This window comes from Taudactylus pleione, unplaced genomic scaffold, assembly GCF_031769625.1.
Source record: "Taudactylus pleione unplaced genomic scaffold, aTauple2 ptg000327l, whole genome shotgun sequence".
In the NCBI taxonomy this organism is placed as follows: Eukaryota; Metazoa; Chordata; class Amphibia; order Anura; family Myobatrachidae; genus Taudactylus; species Taudactylus pleione.
Window position 1 is genome coordinate 5926901 of NW_028284728.1, and position 17595 is coordinate 5944495.

At 47.3% G+C, this 17595-nt stretch overlaps 1 protein-coding gene across 2 annotated transcripts in view; it reads right to left on the bottom strand.

The window, feature by feature from the left end:
• Window positions 1–17595, bottom strand: part of DOP1B (DOP1 leucine zipper like protein B) — a 176758-nt gene that overhangs the window by 74766 nt on the left and 84397 nt on the right. For both annotated transcript variants that reach the window (XM_088443167.1, XM_088443166.1), the window contains exons 5-8: window positions 6589–6778; window positions 4643–4741; window positions 1829–1952; window positions 525–634 (exon numbers count right to left, since the gene is read on the bottom strand). In XM_088443167.1, coding sequence (XP_088299293.1) covers window positions 525–634; window positions 1829–1952; window positions 4643–4741; window positions 6589–6778 — 523 coding nt within the window. The remainder of the gene's footprint in view (window positions 1–524; window positions 635–1828; window positions 1953–4642; window positions 4742–6588; window positions 6779–17595) is intronic.

The following is a 17595-nucleotide window of genomic DNA, read 5'->3' on the forward strand; positions in this document are numbered from 1 at the left end:
TTCACCACTTGTGCAAAGACGCTAATTAGCAGCTATTGAGAGCATTTCAGTACCCCAAATAGCTTCAATAGGGCTATTCGGGGGCAACTACATTGATCCCCAATGTTCGTGCATCTTTTGGGGGGTGTCAGGCTGATTTTCCCAAATCTGACAGCACTTTTCGCCTGTTTGCATTTTGCAGTGTCCCGTTTTCGCATCCTTTGGAATTGAATAGGGCGAATAGCGAGGCCACAGACGAAAAGTTGTCACCTCCAAAACACGCAAAGTCGGCGAAACGTACGGCAGGCGAAACCATTCCGACTTTTTGCGTCTAATTGAATATGCCCCAAGGTTACAATATTATATCATCGCTATCACTCTGTCCCCGTGGAATGCTGTGCAATGTTCCTCCAGCAGGGGGAGCACCGAGTGTCTCAGTCATAAATGTTTTGTGCAGATTTTATTTGCACAACATACAATTGTATTGGTAAACAACATCTGCTGCGTATGACTTTAGGAAATAATATACTGTATGTTGTACTTACTTGGATCAATAAATCTTTGGAGTATTTTGCAAAAAAACAATTGCAGTAATCCTCTTCCCCTACAGCCCCCTTCAGCTCCGGAGCCACAACTCTCCCTTTAATATCAGACCCTGCATGGGCAAAACGTTGGAAATGTCATATATTATCACTGTAAATGGGGCTTTAATGGGAGATATCTGATCAATGACTGTAGCTGTGCACTGGTTAAAAAGCACACAGTAACTTGGCACAGTATAGGCCAGTACAAGGTATAAAGGCTCAAACATACTGCCATATATTATACAAAAGACAATACTATATCTGAGGCCTCACAGCTGTCACCCCAAGTCTACGATTATCGTAATTTTAATTAAATGAAATGGCCCCACCATAAACAAACTTTGATATTTCTGTACAATAGTAACAATAAAATAATCACCATAATATACATAAGAATATAACACACTTTAATGAGTTAATGTTCCATACACACATACCAGACATAGCATTTTTCAAATACCAGAAATTCTGAATAGACACCATGGCCCTGATTCAGACCCACTCGCGAGCGGCTGTCCGCTCGCAAGTGGGTCGATGGTGTGCACTGCGCATGCGCATGACGGAGGGAGCTCCGTCATGCGCATGCGCGAGACGCGATGAGCGAAGGACTTTCCTTCGCTCGTAGTGTCTGATCAAAGGGGGCGTGCTGTCGATGTTGATTGACAGCACGCCCCCTTTGGTGGGCGTGCCGGGGGCGTGCCTGCCGGACGGAGGTGTTCCCAAGGGAACGCCTACCGTCAGAAGCCGGCCCCACTGACATCACTAGTGATGTCAGTGGGAGTGATTTTGGCTCTGATAGAGCCAAAATCACTCCTGGCCTTGCGGTTGAGAAACTCAACCGCAGGCTTCGGCACGCACTGGCGATGGTCGCGATGGTCAAGACCATCGCGACCATCATCCTGCACGCTCGTATATGCTGTGGGTGGTGACCCACAGCTATACGAGCGTCCAGGAGGACGCTCCATATTTATGGAGGTGGGCCCTGATTCAGAGCGAGCGCTCTGGTCAGAGCGTCCGGCTCTGAATCAGGGCCCATATAAGTAACATTTTCAAAACAGTTATAGTTTTCCTTACATTTTAAACACTAGAGGGCAGTGTAACAATATTTAAATTCAGGGCTTTTGAAGCCGACTATTAGATCATGTTTTCATGAAATGAAAGGTGGATATCATACAGGAGATAACTATGCAGCCCTATATAGAACACAGGAACACTGTAATATTGCACACTATACAGGTAAACAACATGACTCCATGGTCACTTACCTAATAACCAGGCGAATAGCCTCCTGTTCAGCGACATGTCCCGTCTTAAGACGGTCTGGATGGCAGCAGATAGTATGCGAGTGAGGTCCTTCCGTGGGAGGGACAAAGGACAATCACTGGGTTCCTACAAAGAGACATCATCACGTTCTCGATCACAACAGGACAATGCATGTCAGATATAAATGCAAATTATTGTAATGCTGACAGGACCCCAACAATACGCTGAAAATCCAGAGCTGGCCCTGCATGTGGTCATTTCATCAGCCAGTTTGGGACATGTCAAAATATTGGTCTCATCAAGCTATGATGAACCTGGCAGATAATGGAGCGTACACACGGTCAGATTTGTCAGACTTGTCAGATTTGTCAGATGAACGATTGAACGATTAAACGATTAAACGATCTGAACGATCTGAACGATCTGAACGATTTTAACAAAGTTTTGAACGATTTGAACGATTGAACGATTTTTGACTGCATTAAAATGAATGGAATCGTCCAAGTCTGACTGCAAACCCATCAGATGTCAGAAATCGTTATCTGACCATCGGGAACGCGCATCGTTGATCGTCCATCGTTCAGGCATGTCAGATATGAACGATTTTCCTTCAGATATGAACGACTGAACGATTTTTAAATCGTTATCGTTCATATCTGAAGGAAAAATCTGATCGTGTGTATGCACCTTAATGGAGCGTACACACGGTCAGATTTGTCAGACTTGTCAGATTTGTCAGATGAACGACTGAACGATTAAACGATTTGAACGATTTGGACGATTTGACCAAAGTTTTGAACGATTTGAACGATTTGAACGATTGAACGATTTTTGACTGCATTAAAATGAATGGAATCGTCCAAGTCTGACTGCAAACCCATCAGATGTCAGATATCGTTATCTGACAAACGGGAACGCGCATCGTTGATCGTCCATCGTTCAGGCATGTCAGTTATGAACGATTTTCCATCAGATATGAACGACTGAACGATTTTTAAATCGTTATCGTCCAAATCTGAAGAAAAAATCTGATCGTGTGTATGCACCATTAGACTTTAGGTCATTGCGCAAAACAAATAAAGTTTTAAAAACAGAAAAATGGAGGTAAAAGCTGCAAACTACAGTAGTCGTCAGTAACTTGGAAAAACTAGGATCAGCTGACTAGTTACGGGGGTAATGGTGAGAAGCAAGTTGAACCATTTCCAAAGTATCTGATTAGTTGTCTGTTTAAACCATTCAACATGCTCCTGATATTATTTATTATGTGAATGGGGTCTTTTTTATTTGTTATTTTAGCTGTGCGTTATTTTTTTGTACTCATTCTGGACTACATCAGAGGGAGAACAGAAAATGAGGACAGAAAAAAAGTACTGCCAGTGCCTGGTCTGTACCAGGTTACAGAGGAATACAAAACACTACAACCAGGTTACATGGATCAGGCGACATCTCCGAGGTGCAATTAATCTGGAATTTCCGCTTTAGCTTCCTTTTTCTGTGGAAAGTAATTCCACCCTGGGTTTGAAACGTAGCATTTTGCAGCCAGAATTAATAACCTATGAATAGACATGTAATAAGAATGGTCTATTCATTCTGCTGTGTAATGTGATTGGGGTATAACTGTGAAGACAAAACTTTGCGGCTAAACGTGGCACGTGTCCGTATTTCAAGTAGTTTTGAAAAAGTTGCTCGTCTCCAAGTCCAATTATGACAAAGACCTAAAGTGTTTTTTTTTCATTCTACGGCTGCCCCAGGATTGGACGAGACTCCCTAAAAAGTCCCTGAAGCCTTTTAAGCGACTCCTGGAAGGGACAATATGCTACAAGAAAATGGAGGTCGCAACATTCATAAATTGCATATATATGTTTTTGTTCTCAGCAATAGTAATTATTACAACTCATTAAACTCTATTTCATGTTTAAACTTTAAACTCATGGGGCCTATACATTACACGACTTTGTGAACAATCCGACCAAAACCAGGAGGTTTTGGTCGCATTGTTCACAAAGTAGTGTAATGGATAGCCGGCAAGGAACCGCGATGCGCGTGCACGCTGGTTCCTTGCCGTCCCGGCGACTGTCTACTGAACATGCTCGTCAACCTGACAACGCTCGTCGGGTTCGGCATGTTCAGAGATAGGAGGTCGGACTCCTGCACTGAATTCAGTGCGGGCACCGCACCTCGGCGACCTGAATATCTGAACACTAGACATTCAGTATTTCAGGTCGCCTTGTGGATAGGCCCCTTTAACAGTGCATATCTTTAGTGTGTGAGTGAAGTGTGAGGGATACAAATGCTACCATGATGTAAACTATTCGTTGATCATAGGATTCCACAATAGAGCAAGAGGATTTGTTGGCAACAGTCCTGTGTAGAAACCGTTGTCAAAGGATGACAAACATATGCATCATAGAGCTGGATGATGCAGCGGGAACCACACTGTATGATGCAGCAGGAACTCCTAAACTCTAGGCACCTGTCTATAGAATTAAGTTTGAAAAATATTTTCTCTCTGTCCGCAACAGACCAGTGAATGAAAACATATCCAGCACGGAGCCGGATGATGCAGCAGGATCTTCTAACCTGTATGGACTATTTTATACTAAGCTGTGAGAATAACCATGTTCTCTCCGATAAAAGCTACAGCGGCCACAGATCCTCATGAATGAACACAAACATTAAAGATTCTTATTTTGCCTTCTAAATCCTAATCCCAAGCTGTCCAACACTACCTCCTATATGGTTTAGATGGAATAACCTGGTGCCTGGTACGGGCTGCCTGGCACATAACGCCATATGCCCAATGCTCTCCCACTTACCAGGCATGTGCGGAATGGGAAGAAAAAGAGCAGAATTTCCAGCGTGTTCCTCTGGACGAGAACATTGGAGTCCATGACTGAGACGCAGAGAGACTTTATCTGTAGGGAACAGAGCATGTGAGTCAGTGTACGCTGGTGTCAGCGAGATCCCCAGGCACCAATGGCTGGATCCTAAATTCTCAGGTTAGAGGGAATGGCAATAACTGGATTTATCACGTGCAAACACATATACAAAGGAAACATTGCTTTGGAAAGTTAGACGTGTTGGTCTAATATGCTGATAATGAACATCACTGTTACATATCCCTTTCTGTGAAAGGCTTTAAAGTGGAACTAAACTGTGAAAACGAAAGACATTTATTTTACAGCGGACCGGTCACCAAGATGAGCCATGGAGATTTATTTATTTCATTAATGGATGCCCAGGAGAGACATCACATTGTATCGCCCCCATGGGGTACACACAACACATTGGCAGTGCCACCCTCCATCCGGCACAGTTACCAGGCCTGGAAGGGCTGACTTACAGAAGGGTGGCAAGCAGTGGGCAGACACGGCTCTGCCTGTCCGGGTTAGTAGCATGCACATGGAGCAGGTAAAGCCCCAATAGCACCAGAACACGCCTGCTTATCAGCTCTTCAGCGCTTCCTATTGGCCAGAAGAGCTGACACAGGTGGCCGGCAGTATGGCCATAGCGCTGACCACTGCACCACAATGCTTTCCCTCTCCCGGGCTAAAGAAGTGGGGGGAAATTATATTATATTTATTGTATTAGTTAACATTAATCAATATGTAATCTATCTATAAAATGTCCTCGCATGACTTCAATTCTACATGAAAAAGTCATGCAACAGACAGGTGGCAAAAGGATCATTATTTAGTCTTTATTGGATAGGAGCTGCCTTGATGAATTCTCTGAAAGTGTGTGATACTGTGCTGTTCTATGAATAACAAATTCTTTACTCTCTTTTTAAAATATGTGCTATTTAAACAAGTAAAGGAGGTAAGTGGTGAAGAATATCTCTGTTAAAAGCCCTGTTTATTTATTAATACAATTCACCAGGTCGAACAGATAATCACATAAATATGACAGTGTGTATTGACCAACTTTTGAATTATTGATGGCTCAATAGATCGGTTCTAATATTCAAGGAAGGGTACGTTTCCCCATCCTCTACAACCTATCAGGATATTTTGGGACCAGGGTGTGTAAGTTCCACAACAGAATGAAAGTACTCAATTAATTTATGAAGTGTAGTATCCCTATGGTAACTTATAGCTCTCACTGTTACTGTAAATCAAGTGCTTAATGTAAATAATAGATTAATATACCAACCCGATATTTGCACTTTACTCTTTACATGCAGCATTAAATAGGGTAACCGGGTTATGCCAAATAGCAGTTTAGAAACAGATTAAATGAGAAGCATCTGATTTTTTAAACCTAAATTTTCCGGCTTCCTTCTAAAACATTTCTGTTAAATAAACACATAATTCTAATATATACTATATGTAACCATTTTTTTTTTTTTTTTAGTTATCTTATGTGACGTCAATGCATTAAAAATTGAAAAATAATGACAGCTATAAATCAAGAAAAAAGTTGCATCCTGAACATCATACGCAGTTTTAACATTCATGAAAATGGAGTCTAGGGGGTAAATTTACTAAAGTGAGAGTTTTCAGAAGTGAGTTTTAAAAGTGATGTTGCCCATAGCTACCAATCAGATACTACTTAACATTTAACTAGCACCTTCTAGAAGATAATAGCTAGAACCTGATTGGTTGCTATGGGCAACATCACTTTTAAAACTCACCTCTAAAAACTCTCACTTTAGTAAATATACCCCATAGGAGTTCACAGGAACCAGTGACAGCCATAAGGTAGAATGCAGACGAGGAGGCGGCTATAGGGGAGAGCACGTCACATGACCAGGCATACTCACGGCAAGCTGATTGTCATTCCCCAGCATGAAAATTTGTGCCTCGGCGTCAATGTCTCTATTGATGTGACTGACCACGAACAGAGAGGCTGGAAGTCGGATGGAGCTGCTGACCAGGACGCTGCCCCACAGGGAGCTGTAGAACACTTCTTGCCCAACCACTAAGGACAGTTTCTGCACTAATACATCAGTCCTGAGACACAGGGATAATACAGGGGATTCAGCAAATATATTATCACAGAGCAGCAGCAGTGTAGTAAGGAGAGACAGGTACTGAGACAACAGAGCAGCAGCAGTGTAGTAAGGAGAGAGAGGTACTGAGACCACAGAGCAGCAGTATAGTAAGGAGAGACAGGTACTGAGAACACACAGCAGCAGTATAGTAAGGAGAGACAGGTACTGAGACCACAGAGCAGCAGCAGTGTAGTAAGGAGAGACAGGTACTGAGATCACAGAGCAGCAGCAGTGTAGTAAGGAGAGACAGGTACTGAGAACACAGCAGCAGTGTAATAAGGAGAGACAGGTGCCGAGATCACAGAGCAGCAGCAGTATAGTAAGGAGAGACAGGTACTGAGACCACAGAGCAGCAGCAGTGTAGTAAGGAGAGACAGGTACTGAGAACACAGAGCAGCAGCAGTGTAGTAAGGAGAGACAGGTACTGAGAACACAGAGCAGCAGCAGTGTAGTAAAGAGAGACAGGTACTGAGACCACAGAGCAGCAGCAGTATAGTAAGGAGAGACAGGTACTGAGACCACAGAGCAGCAGCAGTGTAGTAAGGAGAGACAGGTACTGAGAACACAGAGCAGCAGCAGTGCAGTAAGGAGAGACAGGTACTGAGAACACACAGCAGCAGTATAGTAAGGAGAGACAGGTACTGAGACCACAGAGCAGCAGCAGTGTAGTAAGGAGAGACAGGTACTGAGAACACAGAGCAGCAGCAGTGCAGTAAGGAGAGACAGGTACTGAGAACACACAGCAGCAGTATAGTAAGGAGAGACAGGTACTGAGAACACAGAGCAGCAGCAGTGCAGTAAGGAGAGACAGGTACTGAGAACACACAGCAGCAGTATAGTAAGGAGAGACAGGTACTGAGAACACAGAGCAGCAGCAGTGTAGTAAGGAGAGACAGGTACTGAGATCACAGAGCAGCAGCAGTGTAGTAAGGAGAGACAGGTACTGAGAACACAGCAGCAGTGTAGTAAGGAGAGACAGGTACTGAGAACACAGAGCAGCAGCAGTGTAGTAAGGAGAGACAGGTACTGAGACCACAGAGCAGCAGCAGTGTAGTAAGGAGAGACAGGTACTGAGATCACAGAGCAGCAGCAGTGTAGTAAGGAGAGACAGGTACTGAGAACACAGAGCAGCAGTATAGTAAGGAGAGACAGCTACTGAGACAACAGAGCAGCAGCAGTGTAATAAGGAGAGACAGGTACTGAAACCACAGAACAGCAGCAGTGTAATAAGGAGAGACAGGTGCCGAGATCACAGAGCAGCAGCAGTATAGTAAGGAGAGACAGCTACTGAGACAACAGAGCAGCAGCAGTGTAATAAGGAGTGACAGGTACTGAGACCACAGAGCAGCAGCATTGTAGTAAGGAGAGACAGGTACTGAGATCACAGAGCAGCAGCAGTATAGTAAGGAGAGACAGGTACTGAGACCACAGAGCAGCAGCAGTGTAGTAAGGAGAGACAGGTACTGAGATCACAGAGCAGCAGCATTGCAGTAAGGAGAGACAGGTACTGAGATCACAGAGCAGCAGCATTGTAGTAAGTAGAGAGAGGTACTGAGACCACAGAGCAGCAGCAGTATAGTAAGGAGAGGCAGGTACTGAGAACACAGAGCAGCAGCAGTGTAGTAAGGAGAGAGAGGTACTGAGACCACAGAGCAGCAGCAGTGTAGTAAGGAGAGACAGGTACTGAGACCACAGAACAGCAGCATTGTAGTAAGGAGAGAGAGGTACTGAGAACACAGAGCAGCAGCAGTGTAGTAAGCAGAGAGAGGTACTGAGACCACAGAGCAGCAGCAGTGTAGTAAGGAGAGACAGGTACTGAGACCACAGAGCAGCAGCAGTGTAGTAAGGAGAGACAGGTACTGAGACCACAGAGCAGCAGCAGTGTAGTAAGGAGAGACAGGTACTGAGACCACAGAGCAGCATAGTAAGGACAGACAGCTACTGAAACCACACAGCAGCAGCAGTGTAGTAAGGAGAGAGAGGTACTGAGACCACAGAGCAGCAGCAGTGTAGTAAGGAGAGACAGGTACTGAGACCACAGAGCAGCAGCAGTATAGTAAGGAGAGGCAGGTACTGAGAACACAGAGCAGCAGCAGTGTAGTAAGGAGAGACAGGTACTGAGACCACAGAGCAGCAGCAGTATAGTAAGGAGAGACAGGTACTGAGACCACAGAGCAGCAGCAGTGTAGTAAGGAGAGACAGGTACTGAGACCACAGAGCAGCAGCAGTATAGTAAAGAGAGACAGGTACTGAGACCACAGAGCACCAGCAGTGTAGTAAGGAGAGACAGGTACTGAGACCACAGAGCAGCAGCAGTATAGTAAAGAGAGACAGGTACTGAGACCACAGAGCAGCAGCAGTGTAGTAAGGGGAGACAGGTACTGAGACCACAGAGCAGCAGCAGTATAGTAAGGAGAGAGAAGTACTGAGAACACAGAGCAGCAGCAGTGTAGTAAGGAGAGAGAGGTACTGAGACCACAGAGCAGCAGCAGTGTAGTAAGGGGAGACAGGTACTGAGACCACAGAGCAGCAGCAGTGTAGTAAGGAGAGAGAGGTACTGAGACCACAGAGCAGCAGCAGTGTAGTAAGGAGAGACAGGTACTGAGACCACAGAGCAGCAGTATAGTAAGGAGAGACAGGTACTGAGACCACAGAGCAGCAGCAGTATAGTAAAGAGAGACAGGTACTGAGACCACAGAGCACCAGCAGTGTAGTAAGGAGAGACAGGTACTGAGACCACAGAGCAGCAGCAGTATAGTAAAGAGAGACAGGTACTGAGACCACAGAGCAGCAGCAGTGTAGTAAGGGGAGACAGGTACTGAGACCACAGAGCAGCAGCAGTATAGTAAGGAGAGAGAAGTACTGAGAACACAGAGCAGCAGCAGTGTAGTAAGGAGAGAGAGGTACTGAGAACACAGAGCAGCAGCAGTGTAGTAAGGGGAGACAGGTACTGAGACCACAGAGCAGCAGCAGTGTAGTAAGGAGAGAGAGGTACTGAGACCACAGAGCAGCAGCAGTGTAGTAAGGAGAGACAGGTACTGAGACCACAGAGCAGCAGTATAGTAAGGAGAGACAGGTACTGAGACCACAGAGCAGCAGCAGTGTAGTAAGGAGAGACAGGTACTGAGACCACAGAGCAGCAGCAGTGTAGTAAGGAGAGACAGGTACTGAGACCACAGAGCAGCAGCAGTATAGTAAGGAGAGACAGGTACTGAGACCACAGAGCAGCAGCAGTATAGTAAAGAGAGACAGGTACTGAGACCACAGAGCAGCAGCAGTGTAGTAAGGAGAGACAGGTACAGAGACCACAGAGCAGCAGCAGTATAGTAAAGAGACACAGGTACTGAGACCACAGAGCAGCAGCAGTATAGTAAGGAGAGACAGGTACTGAGACCACAGAGCAGCAGCAGTGTAGTAAGGAGAGACAGGTACTGAGACCACAGAGCAGCAGCAGTATAGTAAAGAGAGACAGGTACTGAGACCACAGAGCAGCAGCAGTGTAGTAAGGAGAGACGGGTACTGAGACCACAGAGCAGCAGCAGTGTAGTAAGGAGAGACAGGTACTGAGACCACAGAGCAGCAGCAGTGTAGTAAGGAGAGAGAGGTACTGAGACCACAGAGCAGCAGCAGTGTAGTAAGGAGAGACAGGTACTGAGACCACAGAGCAGCAGCAGTATAGTAAGGAGAGACAGGTACTGAGACCACAGAGTAGCAGCTGTGTAGTAAGGAGAGACAGGTACTGAGACCACAGAGTAGCAGCAGTATAGTAAGGAGAGACAGGTACTGAGACCACAGAGCAGCAGCAGTGTAGTAAGGAGAGACAGGTACTGAGACCACAGAGCAGCAGCAGTGTAGTAAGGAGAGACAGGTACTGAGACCACAGAGCAGCAGCAGTGTAGTAAGGAGAGACAGGTACTGAGACCACAGAGCAGCAGCAGTATAGTAAGGAGAGACAGGTACTGAGACCACAGAGCAGCAGCAGTGTAGTAAAGAGAGACAGGAACTGAGACCACAGAGCAGCAGCAGTGTAGTAAGGAGAGACAGGTACAGAGACCACAGAGCAGCAGCAGTATAGTAAAGAGACACAGGTACTGAGACCACAGAGCAGCAGCAGTATAGTAAGGAGAGACAGGTACAGAGACCACAGAGCAGCAGCAGTATAGTAAAGAGACACAGGTACTGAGACCACAGAGCAGCAGCAGTGTAGTAAGGAGAGACAGGTACTGAGACCACAGAGCAGCAGCAGTATAGTAAGGAGAGACAGGTACTGAGACCACAGAGCAGCAGCAGTGTAGTAAGGAGAGACAGGTACTGAGACCACAGAGCAGCAGCAGTGTAGTAAGGAGAGACAGGTACTGAGACCACAGAGCAGCAGCAGTATAGTAAAGAGAGACAGGTACTGAGACCACAGAGCAGCAGCAGTGTAGTAAGGAGAGACAGGTACTGAGACCACAGAGCAGCAGCAGTATAGTAAGGAGAGACAGGCACTGAGACCACAGAGCAGCAGCAGTGTAGTAAGGAGAGCCGGGTACTGAGACCACAGAGCAGCATAGAAAGGACAGACAGCTACTGAAACCACACAGCAGCAGCAGTGTAGTAAGGAGAGAGAGGTACTGAGACCACAGAGCAGCAGCAGTGACAGATACTGAGACCACAGAGCAGCAGCAGTATAGTAAGGAGAGACAGGTACTGAGAAAACAGAGCAGCAGCAGTATAGTAAGGAGAGACAGGTACTGAGACCACAGAGCAGCAGCAGTGTAGTAAGGAGAGACAGGTACTGAGACCACAGAGCAGAAGCAGTGTAGTAAGGAGAGACAGGTACTGAGATCACAGAGCAGCAGTATAGTAAGGAGAGACAGGTACTCAGACCACAGAGCAGCAGCAGTGTAGTAAGGAGAGACAGGTACTGAGACCACAGAGCAGAAGCAGTGTAGTAAGGAGACAGATACTGAGACCACAGAGCAGCAGCAGAGAGAGATACTGAGACCACAGAGCAGCAGCAGTATAGAAAGGACAGACAGGTACTGAGACCACAGAGCAGCAGCAGTGTAGTAAGGAGAGACAGATACTGAGACCACAGAGCAGCAGCAGAGACAGATACTGAGACCACAGAGCAGCAGCAGTATAGTAAGGACAGACAGGTACTGAGACCACAGAGCAGCAGCAGTGTAGTAAGGAGAGACAGGTGCTGAGAACACAGAGCAGCAGCAGTATAGTAAGGACAGACAGGTACTGAGACCACAGAGCAGCAGCAGTATAGTAAGGACAGACAGGTACGGAGACCACAGAGCAGCAGCAGTGTACTAAGGAGAGACAGGTACTGAGACCACAGAGCAGCAGCAGTGTAGTAAGGAGAGACAGGTACTGAGACCACAGAGCAGCAGCAGTGTAGTAAGGAGAGACAGGTACTGAGACCACAGAGTAGCAGCAGTGTAGTAAGGAGAGACAGGTACTGAGACCACAGAGCAGCAGCAGTATAGTAAGGACAGACAGGTACTGAGAACACAGAACAGCAGTGTAGTAAGGATAGACAGGTACTGAGACCACATAGCAGCAGCAGTGTAGTAAAGAGAGACAGGTACTGAGATCACAGAGGAGCAGCAGTGTAGTAAAGAGAGACAGATACTGAGACCACAGAGCAGCAGCAGAGACAGATACTGAGACCACAGAGCAGCAGCAGAGACAGATACTGAGACCACAGAGCAGCAGCAGTATAGTAAGGAGAGACAGGTACTGAGACCACAGAACAGCAGCAGTATAGTAAGGAGAGACAGGTACTGAGATCACAGAGCAGCAGCAGTATAGTAAGGAGAGACAGGTACTGAGATCACAGAGCAGCAGTGTAGTAAAGAGAGACAGGTACTGAGACCACAGAGCAGCAGCAGTGTAGTAAGGAGAGAGAGGTACTGAGACCACAGAACAGCAGCAGTATAGTAAGGAGAGACAGGTACTGAGAACACAGAGCAGCAGCAGTGTACTAAGGAGAGACAGGTACTGAGACCACAGAGCAGCAGCAGAGACAGATACTGAGACCACAGAGCAGCAGCAGAGACAGATACTGAGACCACAGAGCAGCAGCAGTATAGTAAGGAGAGACAGGTACTGAGACCACAGAACAGCAGCAGTATAGTAAGGAAAGACAGGTACTGAGATCACAGAGCAGCAGCAGTATAGTAAGGAGAGACAGGTACTGAGATCACAGAGCAGCAGCAGTGTAGTAAAGAGAGACAGGTACTGAGACCACAGAGCAGCAGCAGTGTAGTAAGGAGAGAGAGGTACTGAGACCACAGAACAGCAGCAGTGTAGTAAGGAGAGACAGGTACTGAGACCACAGAGCAGCAGCAGTATAGTAAGGAGAGACAGGTACTGAGACCACAGAGCAGCAGCAGTGTAGTAAGGAGAGACAGATACTGAGACCACAGAGCAGCAGCAGAGACAGATACTGAGACCACAGAGCAGCAGCAGTATAGTAAGGACAGACAGGTACTGAGACCACAGAGCAGCAGCAGTGTAGTAAGGAGAGAGAGGTACTGAGACCACAGAACAGCAGCAGTATAGTAAGGAGAGACAGGTGCTGAGAACACAGAGCAGCAGCAGTGTAGTAAGGAGAGAGAGGTACTGAGACCACAGAACAGCAGCAGTATAGTAAGGAGAGACAGATACTGAGACCACAGAGCAGCAGCAGTGTAGTAAGGAGAGACAGGTACTGAGACCACAGAGTAGCAGCAGTATAGTAAGGAGAGACAGATACTGAGACCACAGAGCAGCAGCAGTGTAGTAAGGAGAGACAGGTACTGAGACCACAGAGCAGCAGCAGTGTAGTAAAGAGAGACAGGTACTGAGACCACAGAGCAGCAGCAGTGTAGTAAGGAGAGACAGATACTGAGACCACAGAGCAGCAGCAGTGTAGTAAGGAGAGACAGGTGCTGAGACCACAGAGCAGCAGCAGTATAGTAAGGAGAGACAGGTACTGAGACCACAGAGCAGCAGCAGTGTACTAAGGAGAGAGAGGTACTGAGACCACAGAACAGCAGCAGTATAGTAAGGAGAGACAGGTACTGAGACCACAGAGCAGCAGCAGTGTAGTAAAGAGAGACAGGTACTGAGACCACAGAGCAGCAGCAGTGTAGTAAGGAGAGACAGGTACTGAGACCACAGAGCAGCAGCAGTGTAGTAAGGAGAGAGAGGTACTGAGACCACAGAACAGCAGCAGTGTAGTAAGGAGAGAGAGGTACTGAGACCACAGAACAGCAGCAGTATAGTAAGGAGAGACAGGTGCTGAGAACACAGAGCAGCAGCAGTGTAGTAAGGAGAGACAGGTACTGAGACCACAGAGCAGCAGCAGTGTAGTAAGGAGAGACAGGTACTGAGACCACAGAGCAGCAGCAGTGTAGTAAAGAGAGACAGGTACTGAGACCACAGAGCAGCAGCAGTATAGTAAGGACAGACAGGTACTGAGACCACAGAGCAGCAGCAGTGTACTAAGGAGAGAGAGGTACTGAGACCACAGAACAGCAGCAGTATAGTAAGGAGAGAGAGGTACTGAGACCACAGAGCAGCAGCAGTGTAGTAAGGAGAGAGAGGTACTGAGACCACAGAGCAGCAGCAGTGTAGTAAGGAGAGACAGGTACTGAGACCACAGAGCAGCAGCAGTATAGTAAGGAGAGACAGGTACTGAGACCACAGAGCAGCAGCAGTATAGTAAGGAGAGACAGGCACTGAGACCACAGAGCAGCAGTATAGTAAGGAGAGACAGGTACTGAGACCACAGAGCAGCAGCAGTGTAGTAAGGAGAGAGAGGTACTGAGACCACAGAGCAGCAGCAGTGTAGTAAGGAGAGACAGGTACTGAGACCACAGAGCAGCAGCAGTGTAGTAAGGAGAGACAGGTACTGAGACCACAGAGCAGCAGCAGTGTAGTAAGGAGAGACAGGTACTGAGACCACAGAGTAGCAGCAGTATAGTAAGGAGAGACAGGTACTGAGACCACAGAGCAGCAGCAGTGTAGTAAAGAGAGACAGGTACTGAGACCACAGAGCAGCAGCAGTGTAGTTAGGAGAGACAGGTACTGAGACCACAGAGTAGCAGCAGTGTAGTAAGGAGAGACAGGTACTGAGATCACAGAGCAGCAGCAGTACAGTAAGGAGAGACAGGTACTGAGACCACAGAGCAGCAGCAGTGTAGTAAGGAGAGACAGGTACTGAGACCACAGAGCAGGAGCAGTGTAGTAAGGAGAGACAGGTACTGAGACCACAGAGCAGCAGCAGTGTAGTAAGGAGAGACAGGTACTGAGACCACAGAGCAGCAGCAGTATAGTAAGAAAAGACAGGTACTGAGACCACAGAGCAACAGCAGTGTAGTAAGAAAAGACAGGTACTGAGACCACAGAGCAACAGCAGTGTAGTAAGGAGAGACAGGTACTGAGACCACAGAGCAGCAGCAGTATAGTAAGGAGAGACAGGTACTGAGACCACAGAGCAGCAGCAGTGTAGTAAGGAGAGACAGGTACTGAGACCACAAAACAGCAGCAGCAGTGTAGTAAGGAGACAGGTACTGAGACCACAGAGCAGCAGCAGTATAGTATGGAGAGACAGCCACTGAGACCACAGAGCAGCAGTATAGTAAGGAGAGACAGGTACTGAGACCACAGAGCAGCAGCAGTGTAGTAAGGAGAGACAGGTACTGAGACCACAGAGCAGCAGCAGTATAGTAAGGAGAGACAGGTACTGAGACCACAGAGCAGCAGTATAGTAAGGAGAGACAGGTACTGAGACCACAGAGCAGCAGTATAGTAAGGAGAGACAGGTACTGAGACCACAGAGCAGCAGCAGTGTAGTAAGGAGAGACAGGTACTGAGACCACAGAGCAGCAGTATAGTAAGGAGAGACAGGTACTGAGACCACAGAGCAGCAGCAGTGTAGTAAAGAGAGACAGGTACTGAGACCACAGAGCAGCAGCAGTGTAGTTAGGAGAGACAGGTACTGAGACCACAGAGTAGCAGCAGTGTAGTAAGGAGAGACAGGTACTGAGATCACAGAGCAGCAGCAGTACAGTAAGGAGAGACAGGTACTGAGACCACAGAGCAGCAGCAGTGTAGTAAGGAGAGACAGGTACTGAGACCACAGAGCAGGAGCAGTGTAGTAAGGAGAGACAGGTACTGAGACCACAGAGCAGCAGCAGTGTAGTAAGGAGAGACAGGTACTGAGACCACAGAGCAGCAGCAGTATAGTAAGAAAAGACAGGTACTGAGACCACAGAGCAACAGCAGTGTAGTAAGAAAAGACAGGTACTGAGACCACAGAGCAACAGCAGTGTAGTAAGGAGAGACAGGTACTGAGACCACAGAGCAGCAGCAGTATAGTAAGGAGAGACAGGTACTGAGACCACAGAGCAGCAGCAGTGTAGTAAGGAGAGACAGGTACTGAGACCACAAAACAGCAGCAGCAGTGTAGTAAGGAGACAGGTACTGAGACCACAGAGCAGCAGCAGTATAGTATGGAGAGACAGGCACTGAGACCACAGAGCAGCAGTATAGTAAGGAGAGACAGGTACTGAGACCACAGAGCAGCAGCAGTGTAGTAAGGAGAGACAGGTACTGAGACCACAGAGCAGCAGCAGTATAGTAAGGAGAGACAGGTACTGAGACCACAGAGCAGCAGTATAGTAAGGAGAGACAGGTACTGAGACCACAGAGCAGCAGTATAGTAAGGAGAGACAGGTACTGAGACCACAGAGCAGCAGCAGTGTAGTAAGGAGAGACAGGTACTGAGACCACAGAGCAGCAGTATAGTAAGGAGAGACAGGTACTGAGACCACAGAGCAGCAGCAGTGTGGTAAGGAGAGAGAGGTACTGAGACCACAGAGCAGCAGCAGTGTAGTAAGGAGAGACAGGTACTGAGACCACAGAGCAGCAGCAGTGTAGTAAGGAGAGACAGGTACTGAGACCACAGAGCAGCAGCAGTATAGTAAGGAGAGACAGGTACTGAGACCACAGAGCAGCAGCAGTATAGTAAGGAGAGACAGGCACTGAGACCACAGAGTAGCAGCAGTATAGTAAGGAGAGACAGGTACTGAGACCACATAGCAGCAGCAGTGTAGTAAAGAGAGACAGGTACTGAGACCACAGAGCAGCAGCAGTATAGTAAGGAGAGACAGGTACTGAGACCACATAGCAGCAGCAGTGTAGTAAGGAGAGACAGGTACTGAGACCAAAGAGCAGCAGCAGTATAGTAAGGAGAGACAGGTACTGAGACCACAGAGTAGCAGCAGTATAGTAAGGAGAGACAGGTACTGAGACCACAGAGTAGCAGCAGTATAGTAAGGAGAGAGAGGTACTGAGACCACAGAGCAGCAGCAGTGTAGTAAGGACAGACAGGTACTGAGACCACAGAACAGCAGCAGTATAGTAAGGAGAGACAGGTACTGAGACCACAGAGCAGCAGCAGTATACTAAGGAGAGACAGGTACTGAGACCACAGAGCAGCAGCAGTGTACTAAGGAGAGACAGGTACTGAGACCACAGAGCAGCAGCAGTGTAGTAAAGAGAGACAGGTACTGAGACCACAGAGCAGCAGCAGTGTAGTAAGGAGAGACAGGTACTGAGACCACAGAGCAGCAGCAGTGTACTAAGGAGAGACAGGTACTGAGACCACAGAGCAGTAGCAGTATAGTAAGGAGAGACAGGTACTGAGACCACAGAGCAGCAGCAGTGTAGTAAGGAGAGACAGGTACTGAGACCACAGAGCAGCAGCAGTGTAGTAAAGAGAGACAGGTACTG